The sequence below is a fragment of the Rhagoletis zephyria genome, unplaced genomic scaffold, assembly GCF_001687245.7.
Source record: "Rhagoletis zephyria isolate East Lansing unplaced genomic scaffold, Rhagoletis_zephyria_1.1 Rzeph_scaffold_04184, whole genome shotgun sequence".
In the NCBI taxonomy this organism is placed as follows: domain Eukaryota; kingdom Metazoa; phylum Arthropoda; class Insecta; order Diptera; family Tephritidae; genus Rhagoletis; species Rhagoletis zephyria.
Window position 1 is genome coordinate 8,811 of NW_016161267.1, and position 10,993 is coordinate 19,803.

At 38.6% G+C, this 10,993-nt stretch overlaps 1 protein-coding gene across 1 annotated transcript in view; it reads left to right on the forward strand.

The window, feature by feature from the left end:
* Positions 1 to 4,211: 4,211 nt before the first annotated feature.
* Positions 4,212 to 10,993, forward strand: part of LOC108370372 (uncharacterized) — a 23,378-nt gene continuing 16,596 nt past the window's right edge. Inside the window, exon 1 of the mRNA XM_017625703.1 lies at positions 4,212 to 4,340. Within this exon, the coding sequence (XP_017481192.1) occupies positions 4,308 to 4,340 (33 nt within the window). The 5' untranslated portion in view covers positions 4,212 to 4,307. The remainder of the gene's footprint in view (positions 4,341 to 10,993) is intronic.

The following is a 10,993-nucleotide window of genomic DNA, read 5'->3' on the forward strand; positions in this document are numbered from 1 at the left end:
CCACAAATCCAACTCCGAATTTGCGCTCCTTTACATGGCAGCTGTAGTAGACGTCGCTAGGCCCCAGACATTGTTTGCCTTGCCCCGTCCAACGCATTTCTTCTGGGACGGGGGTGGTTTCGCAACCAAATACACGTTTATATAGCGAGCCGCTTGCTCCAAGCAGACACCCGCTTGCAGCCGCACCTACTGGTGAACAGACGCTGCAGACTTCAGTGAGCCCTTAAACCGAATAAGTCAGAGTGGCCCCACCGAAGCTCCCTCTCTTTCTGTCGTGACCCAAGGCTCCACTCGGATTGGTTACCGCATCTCGCACATGGGTTGCTCAAGTTGCCCAGAGTGCGCGAACGAGGACGCAAGAGTCGGGATTGAGTATAGCCATGCAACTGTAACTGCATACCCAGCGCAATGACTATAGCCCATCGCACTCCATTTATGCTACCATACGTTAAAAAAAATACACCACAAATAAATGCGTACAATAGGGAGTATAAGTGTACAATACGTATGTACATACATTGCTCTTATCAAAAATTATAATATTAGGATCGATAGGGGTCTTACTCCTGATCATAACGGTATAATTTTTTTCAGGTGGAATAATATTTACTGGTGTTATTGTAGTTCAAAGTACACTAATGTAGAAAACGTACATCGCTAATTTGATAAATAATGAAAATTTTTAATAAAAAATCGCGCGATTTAAAATCAATACGTCGATAAATAATGACAATTTTTAATAAAAAATCGCGATAAAAATCAATACTTCGATAAATAATGAAAATTTTGGATGGATGTACACCATGATAGTGAAACCAATAGTGACTTATGGTGCGGTGGCTTGGTATTCCAGGACTACTATGGGAACGGTGGGGCAGACNAAAACGTACATCGATAATTTGATAAATAATGAAAATTTTTAATAAAAAATCGCGCGATTTAAAATCAATACGTCGATAAATAATGACAATTTTTAATAAAAAATCGCGATAAAAATCAATACTTCGATAAATAATGAAAATTTTGGATGGATGTACACCATGATAGTGAAACCAATAGTGACTTATGGTGCGGTGGCTTGGTATTCCAGGACTACTATGGGAACGGTGGGGCAGACTCTCTCCAAGATTCAACGTCTGGCATGTGTTTGCATTACGGGAGCAATGCGCACATGCCCGACGGCAGCGCTCGAGGTAATGCTGGAGCTCGAGCCACTGCATATCTCAATTGAAGAGGCTGCAAAGCGAACCCTCCTTAACTTTGCGAGAGAGGGCTTCGGCAAAGGCAAGGTGTTATCATCCAGAAACAGGGACAAGCTAGGTACCCAGCTCTTCCTGGTTTTGTGCCCCAGGGACGATATTAACAGAGAGGTGGTCTTCAAGAGAAATTTCAGGACAATCACTTACAACAAGGCGACCTGGTGTACCTCTATTATGGAGTCACATACAGGCGAGCACAATACAGTGGTACACTGACAGCTCTAAAACACCCGCGGGGATTGGAGCAGGCGTGTACGGCCCTAGGCTGAAGCTTTCGGTGCCCCTTGGAACTTTCCCTAGCATCTTTCAAGCGGAGGTCTATGCCATCAGTATGTACGCTGAGATTAACATTCACAGGAACTATAGGAATGAAATGATACTTATACTAAGTGATAGCCAGGCGGCACTTATGGCCCTCTCAGCATTCGAGATCAAGTCCTCCTTGGTTTGGGAGTTTGTCGAGAGGCTCAATGCTCTGGCGGAGGTCAATGATATCCAACTAATGTGGGTACCAGGGCATATGGGGGTTGCAGGAAACGAAGAAGCTGATAATCTGGCCAGAACGGGTGCTTTCTCGACCCCGATAGGACCTGAGCCCTTTTTGGCAGTAGGACCCAACACCATAAAGGAAATGCTCAGAAGGGACAGCAGAAGAGGGAACTGCACTGGCTTGGCAAAATGGGCCAACGTCAGGCAAAAAGCTTATAAGGAGGTTACAATCTGTCAAGATACAGGCTTCTCATGGATCTCCCAAAAGAGAAACTAAGAATTATTACAGGTTTTATGACGGGCCATTGTAGGCTCAGAGGGCACCTGCATAAACTAGATATCTGGTCCAGCGACCTGTGTCGCTTTTGCGATGTAGCCAAGGAGACTCCTCTACACCTTCTTATGGAATGTGAGGCTGTTGCACGCAGGAGGAATAGGAGCATAGGGCACGTCTGGCCAAGAGAGGAGCACATACACTCACTGTCCCCGGGGTCTATTATGAAATTTATAGACACTCTGGGGCTGGTTGATTTGTTGTGATGAGCTAGGGGCTCAATAGACCTACTGGCCGCAGTGCCATACGTAACCACTATTTATCTATCTATCTATGGTGTCAAGTTGGCACTACATAGCACTTTTCTTAAAAAACGAGAGCTACAAATTTTTTCTTTCCACAACAATTTTTAAAGTTAAAAGCTACAATTAATGGCATAGTAACATATTGGATATCTCAATTCTATCGACTTGGTGAATGGTGTCAAGTTAGCACTACATACCATTTTTTCTTAAAAAAGAGCTACAATTTTTTTCTCTCCACAACAAATTTTTAAGTTACAAGCTACAATTAATGGCTGCAATTTAGTTTGGCATCCCCGGAGTTCCGCATTAAGGTAGCTATGGAATGGGAGAGTGAGTTCTCCTGATTGCAAATATGTATACTTTTAGCCGCAGCAGGCTTATAGTTTTTAAGTTATTTGTTGTTAAAGTTTGTAAATTGAACTAACCTCTCGGCGCTATTTCTCACAATAAACACTATATTTATGTACACACTTCGGCAAAATAGTTTTATTAAAACCCCGGCCTGAGATTTCCACTTCAATATACAATTCTTAATTATTTAATTAAGTAAAACGCGTTTATAAATATCTTCACAAACGTTTGCACATTTCATAAACAAGCAGAAATAACAATGGCTGACAGTAACACAAAATGTATGCTACCATACGTTAAAAAAAAAATACAACACAAATAAGTGCGTATAATTAGGGAGTATAAGTGTACAATACGTATGTACATACATTGCTCTTATTAAAAATTATAATATTAGGATCGATAGGGGTCTTACTCCTGATCATAACGGTATAATTTTTTTCGGGTGGAAATAATATTTACTGGTGTTATTGTAGTTCAAAGTACACTAATGTAGAAAACGTACATCGATAATTTGATAAATAATGAAAATACTAATAATGAAAGTTTTCGCCTGCGGCGCTTTTTCCATAAAAATCAATACGTCGATGAATAATGAAAATGTTTAATAAAATATCGCGCGAGTTTTTATTAAAAATTTTCGCCTGCGGCGCTTTTCCCATAAAAATCAATACTTCAATAAATAATGAAAATGTTTAATAAAAAATCGCGCGATTATTTATTAGAAATTTTAGCCTGCGGCGCTTTTTCAATAAAAATCAATACTTCGATAAATAATGAAAATTTGTAATAAAAATCGCGCGATTTTTTAATTAAAAATGTTCGCCTGCAGCGCGTGACTTTTTTTTATATATTGGGGGTGTTTAACTCCATACCCTCCTTTACTACTAATTCAACGCTGAGCAGGAAAATGGGTACGATAAAAACTATTATCTTTTCTCTTTCTCTTTTCTTAGATGTGGCAGCACTCTTCTAATGTCAGTGTGAAACCATGGTTGAATCAACAGTTCTGTATTCACAATGTGAGTATACATATATAAGTGCGTGATAATTATAAAAGCTTATTTAATTTACTAAAAAAACATCATAAATGTAAAAAATATGTTTACATTTTATTGTGCGGGGTTTTAATGCAACTATTTTGCAGGAGTGTGTACATAAATATAGTGTTTATTGTGTGAAATAGCGCCGAGAGGTTAGTTCAATTTACAAACTTTTACAACAAATAACTTAAAAACTATAAGCCTCCTGCGGCTAAAAGTGTATATATTTGCAATCAGGAGAACTCCCCTTACCCCCCACAGACACCTTTTTTTTTGTACGCGGGGGATGCTAAACTAAAATTTTCCCAGTAAAAATATTATCTTGCATCATAATAAGCGTTCTGCACAAAAATTACGCAAATACTGACGCGATAAATATTGAGCATGTAGCATTCGTGCGCGATCCATCAATCCATCAATATGGATCGTGATCCAAAGATCGTGATAATTACTAACCGTGTGACAGGACCCTATATGTATAATACCATAGCCGTTTAGACGTTAATAATCGAATATCGATAAACAGGTTCATTTCTAGGCTATTCAAATTTTACTAATATTCAGTGCTTTGGTGTTTTTAATAAATATGGATCTAAAAAACAAAGCGAGGAGAAGCACGGTGAGTAATATTAAAAGTTTATAAACATACCTTAGTAAAAGAATCATATGTGCATCCTGTTTTTCCTCGATTTGGAAAACATCAAGATGACCAACCGTTCAGCTATGGGAGAACTAAAAATGCAGCCGAATTTGTAAAACCAAGTCTTTTGTGGCTTCTGTGTAAAAATTTGGGCGAAAAGGTTGTGTTTGGTGTGGGAGAAGTTGATAAAATCGTTGTACCATCGGTTATGAATATGATTGTGGATGTTTCTTAGAGCCTCATCTATGGTAAACTTAACACTTAAATTATTATCACAGTTAACGGCTGTTTTTGCCAGAGAATCAGCCTTTTCATTGCCTGGAATGCCAAAATGACTGGGCGTCCAGATGACGATAACATTAAAAAAGTCAGAATTTTCAATTAATTAGTGTATTTCAAGGATATAGTAGTTCTGAGTGTTGTTTTTGGCCAGTAATTTGCAGGCGATAAGGCTGTCGGTAAAAATTAGGACCTTATTATAGTCTGATTCTCTGGCCAACTGAAGCGCGTTGAGAATAGCTATGGTTTCGCCATAGGTAGATGAGACACTAAAATTGATTTTGAATGTATGTTCATCTTTGTTAGTGTAGTTGTAGACTCCACACCCAGTGGTCGTAGGGCCTACAGAAGCGTCTGTGAAAAAAATGCAGAAATTAGAGTTTCTGTAGTCATTTACCATCGCCCAGTAAGTCGATTTTATCTCGTCAGTAGTTACATTAGTTTTTTTTCCAGTTAGCGTTTTGGTGATAACATGTAGATTAGGGGCAGTGACTGATTCTCTTACAATACAAAGGTTATCAAAGACATTCCTAAATTCATTAAAGACCGCACTATAACTAGAATTCACATTGTGCGAGTTGTACATATGTTCACTGAACTCTTTGTCAACAATCAAATTGTTAATTAGTTCTTTGGCTGTTAGCCATTTAGCCCTTTCTGCCGGTGGCAATTCGTTTGCAATCGCATAAATTATGGGGATAGGGGTTGCTGGGGTGAGGCCGAGGCTTCTCCTTAGAAAACAATTTTGGTAGGTTTGAATCTTCCTATTGACGGTTTTAGAGCAATTTGAAGTGGACGTACGACAATATTCAATCTTGCTCCGAACAACTGATTTATAGTAGTTCAGAGCAATTTGTGGATGTAGTCCGGACTTAACTGTGGTAAGGCATTTAAAAAGATTAGAGTTATTCTGTGATTTTTTAATTACTTCTGTATAGTGTTCTTGGACCGATAGTGATGAACTGATGTTCCTACCTAGAAATTTAATAGAATGGACCTGCTCAATAACTTGATTTTGGCATTGAATCTCGATAGATGTACGTTTGCCCTTACATAGATGCATAACTTTGGTTTTGTCAGCATTGAAGGAGAGGTTTAGATCTGAACATAGTTGCGCAAAGTCATTTAGTTTGTGCCTCAAATTTGCAGTGGCTTGCTCAAGGCTGTTATGGTACGACATGATTAAGAAATCGTCCGCAAACTGGTACAATTTGGTGTTGCTATCCTGGATGGAATGTAGATCTTTTGTATATAAAGCCAGCCNTTTAAAAAGATTAGAGTTATTCTGTGATTTTTTAATTACTTCTGTATAGTGTTCTTGGACCGATAGTGATGAACTGATGTTCCTACCTAGAAATTTAATAGAATGGACCTGCTCAATAACTTGATTTTGGCATTGAATCTCGATAGATGTACGTTTGCCCTTACATAGATGCATAACTTTGGTTTTGTCAGCATTGAAGGAGAGGTTTAGATCTGAACATAGTTGCGCAAAGTCATTTAGTTTGTGCCTCAAATTTGCAGTGGCTTGCTCAAGGCTGTTATGGTACGACATGATTAAGAAATCGTCCGCAAACTGGTACAATTTGGTGTTGCTATCCTGGATGGAATGTAGATCTTTTGTATATAAAGCCAGCCAGCCAGCTTGGGTCATGACTACTTTTAGTTTACTAATGTTAACGCAGTTATATGCGTTGCTGATGTCAGAGGCGCACACTGACTTTACGACCCTGTTTTTTAAGAACTGCTGCTTCATGTAAAATATAGTTGACGCATATGGTGGCTGACCTGTGCTTCCTATATACGAAGGAGTGTTTGGGTAACGTATTATTGTCCTCAAGAAAGGTGGAAATTCTATCTTTGATACATAGGTTAATGGATTTTAAAAATACAGAGATTAAGGCAATGGGCCTGAAGTTAGAATAATCATTTAAATCTTTGTCCTTCTTGGGGATTGATACTATTTTTATCACGCGCCACTTATCAGGGATTTGGTTGGTTAGAAAGACATCGTTTAGGGCAGTTCGCACATTATTGAGAGATTCATCAGGTAAAGCTTTTAGCATTTTATATGTGACTTGATCGACGCCACCGGCAGAGCTTCTGTTTTTAGAGTGTAATACTTTGTATAGTTCGTCAAAAGTTATTGCTAGGCTATTTGCAGGGATAAGTTCTTCGTTGAGCTTTTACAAATTTCCAAGCCTTCTTTGTAGTGGGGGCCTCATTTAGTTCGCTTATTTTATTTTCGAAATTTTTCTTTTTTGGCTCTTTCACTTGCTCTTTCCACTTTTTCTTGATTTCAGTTAAATCCAGAAAGTTTTGCGGTGAGGGTGAGAATTANTCGTCCGCAAACTGGTACAATTTGGTGTTGCTATCCTGGATGGAATGTAGATCTTTTGTATATAAATTGAAGAGACAAGGCAAGACACAACTACCTTGGGGGAGTCCATAGTGTATTTCGATGGAATCTTTACCAAGTAGTAGCTTTCTATGAGCTATGAAGTTGATTATACATTCCGTATAAGCATTGTGCAAGCCAATGACTACTTTTAGTTTACTAATGTTAACGCAGTTATATGCGTTGCTGATGTCAGAGGCGCACACAATGACTTTACGACCCTGTTTTTTAAGAACTGCTGCTTCATGTAAAATATAGTTGACGCATATGGTGGCTGACCTGTGCTTCCTATATGCGAAGGAGTGTTTGGGTAACGTATTATTGTCCTCAAGAAAGGTGGAAATTCTATCTTTGATACATAGGTTAATGGATTTTAAAAATACAGAGATTAAGGCAATGGGCCTGAAGTTAGAATAATCATTTAAATCTTTGTCCTTCTTGGGGATTGATACTATTTTTATCACGCGCCACTTATCAGGGATTTGGTTGGTTAGAAAGACATCGTTTAGGGCAGTTCGCACATTATTGAGAGATTCATCAGGTAAAGCTTTTAGCATTTTATATGTGACTTGATCGACGCCACCGGCAGAGCTTCTGTTTTTAGAGTGTAATACTTTGTATAGTTCGTCAAAAGTTATTGCTAGGCTATTTGCAGGGATAAGTTCTTCGTTGAGCTTTTACAAATTTCCAAGCCTTCTTTGTAGTGGGGGCCTCATTTAGTTCGCTTATTTTATTTTCGAAATTTTTCTTTTTTGGCTCTTTCACTTGCTCTTTCCACTTTTTCTTGATTTCAGTTAAATCCAGAAAGTTTTGCGGTGAGGGTGAGAATTAGCATTTTTTGTATGCTGCTTTGAGAAAGCGGAAGGCTTTGTCAAGCTCGTCAGTCCACCAGGCTTTTGGACTTCTATTCGGGCTGAGAGTGTATGTGGCTGCCTCAATTTCAGTTTGGAGTTGCGGGTGTATGTCGTAAAAATTTGGTTCAAGAATGGTTTTCTGTAAACTATCAAGTAGTTTTTTTTTGAGCCAGGAACCTATGTCCTTAGTGGGTGACCATAGTGGTTTCTATAGAGATAGGGAAAAAGGGATCGAGCTATTTGTGAATGACAGGTCAAGCACTGACCCATTAGGAGACAAGGTATCATTTTTAAACGTAATTGAGCCATAATTTAAGTGCCAAAAATTGTGTTCAGATATTATTCTGTTCTGTTATTGTTGCCTCTACAGGATTGAGTTTGGTCACCCCACACTCTCGCCCTGGCATTAAAGTCGCCGCGTAGTAGGACGTTTTCTTGGTGTTCTAAAAATGAAAGGAGCCTGGGTATTTCGTTTTTGAAGTCATTAGTGAGTACGCTTGGGGGAAAGTAAACCGCACAAACAACAAGATTTGGCTTTAGATTTTTAGTCTTAATAATTAAGACATCAGCATCAGTTATGTAGTTTATTTTATGATATTTAATTTGTTTTTTTCAGAGCTATGGCGACGCCGCCATAGCCATCAAATCTATTTTTCTCTATTATATTATAATTTATAATATTCCTATGTTGTGGTTCGTTACAAGTGAAAATTTCGCTTAGACATACAAGATCGTAATCGTAATGGTTTAAATAGTACTCTATGGTATTTATGTTGGATTTTAAGGACTGACAGTTGTATTGCAATATCTTCATTACTTTATGCATGGGCCAGGGGATTAGTTTTCCTGTTTATCGCATGTAAATCTTCCTGAATCATAACCTCATCAAATTTTTGCTTAACGTTTTGTACCTCCCCTAGAACATCGCCAAAGTGCTCGCCAGCACAGACCTTCTGAATAATTTTAAATAGTTCAGTGATAAGCTTTTCCATTTCAGTAACTTTGCCTTTAAGGTATTCTGGTTTATTAAGAACATACTCTCTGGGCGCTCTAACCCGGTTTTCCCTACTGGCTGCTTGTTCTACTGGTGCCTTGATAGTTGGCATTGTTTTGCGTACAATTGTACTGTATTTTGCTCGTGTAAGTTTTTTGTTAACATTCAAATCCCTATTTTTAACATTCTCTGCCTTTTCAGAGATCTTCGGGAAATCTATGTCCTCAGTAGCGAGCAAGTCAAACCGATTTTGGCTCTCGGAGAAATAGGTTTTTATTGTTTCACGTCTGGACAGTTTTTTAACTGTTCTTATGTAGTTGATTGAACGTTCTTTTTCCCATGCCGAGCAGGTGAGCTTGTCAGTAGAAACATGCTCTAATCTGCCGCATAGAATGCATTTTTTTACACATGAGTTGATATCACAGGTAACAAGGCCACATTTGATCCAACATTTTTTAGACTTGCAGGAAAACTGAGTATGCCCTAGCCTACCGCAGTTTAAACACTGCCTTAGGGGTGGGACGTAGAAATCCACGTAAAGTTTGGTATAATTGAGTATAATGAACTCAGGTATTTCTTTTCCGGAGAATCCAATTTTGACAGTGGTTGTGGGAGTAAAGGATTCGTTATCCTGGTTTCTACGCGTGAAGCGCCTGACTGTGGTAATAGGTACGCTAGAGATGGCGTCGGCCTTGATCTCCGCTTCCTCACACCATGTCGGAATGCCCCTCGCTACACCGTATGTTTCTACTGCCGTTTTAGGTACAAAACTCTGAGACCAATATATTTTATTTTATCATTAAGGACGAAATTGTTGGCTGCAGCAGCATTTTTAAAGGTGACCTTATAAAGACTCTTGCCAATAGCAAAAATCAAGTCATTATCTTTAATTCTAAAATTTTTAATTTTGTTAAACAATGTAAGGCCGTTTGTGATTCTATCGTTTATCATGTCATTGCATTGGGATGAGTCAACTAAGACAATGTAAACGCCGGAAAAATTGTGGGGATACAAAGTAATGTCTGAATTTGAGTTTGAGTGAGCATCTTTTGCAGTCACTGTACCTGCTTGCTGTCCGTTATCCGCAGCCAAAAGCGGGCTATCGGTACTCGTCGTTGTCCCGTTATCTACTTGTATGTCTATGCTCATTTCATTGGTTCTTCCACGTTTTTTCCCTCACCGGTTACACCCATGTCAAGACTAGTTCTTGCCATGACATGAGGCTTTAGCATTTTTGCTATTCTAATTTCTTTTTCTTTTTTTAGGCGCTTGCCCCTAACTAGATTGTTGCTCGGGAAAGCTTCGAAGTCATCTGCCGATGACGTCCTCGATAGTGAGGATGCCATAGCGGCTTTGGGTTTTTTCCTGCCGTCGGGGGCAGGCTTGATTTTTTTTAAGGNATCTGTATCGTCCATTTTTAAAAATCAGCTATTAATACACGATATTTACTTTGTGCTGCTACTTAATTGGTTGTGATCATATGCGGATGCAGAATATCGTGAGACTGTTTCCAAGACGATCAATTTCGCTCAGGTTCACGATGGACCAGTTATCGCACTGAAAAAGAATCTGTTTTACCCAGCAGTTTTCGTATCTATTGGTCGTTCAATATTTGCCGTTTGGAAGGAAAATTTTAATTATTCGCCAATATTTTGGCGAAGATGTGCAACAGATTTGACTGCGGTGGCGTGGAGCGAATCTCGATCTGGGATGTTATTCCTGATGCGAATTGATGGAAATATTGAAGCTTGGGACATTCTTAACTGCGACGACGACTACGACGAAGTCGACAATCAACTTTGGATTAAATATAGAAAATTAAACTAATTGTAGCAAAAATAAATAGAAATTAAACAACAAAATCAGACGTGGCAACGATATTTTTATAACAAACAAAAAAGTTCACAAATTAACAACACCTGTAGCACCAGCAGCAGCAACAGCAAATAACCAATCAAGCCAGCAAACAACAACAACAACAACTTGAGTGTCAACAACTTTAACGGCTGTAATAGAAGTATTGGTGAGCTGTATGGTTCATATTTTCTCTAACATTAGTATAAATTTAGTACTTATTTTTGTTAAAAATAAATAAATACATTTTTTT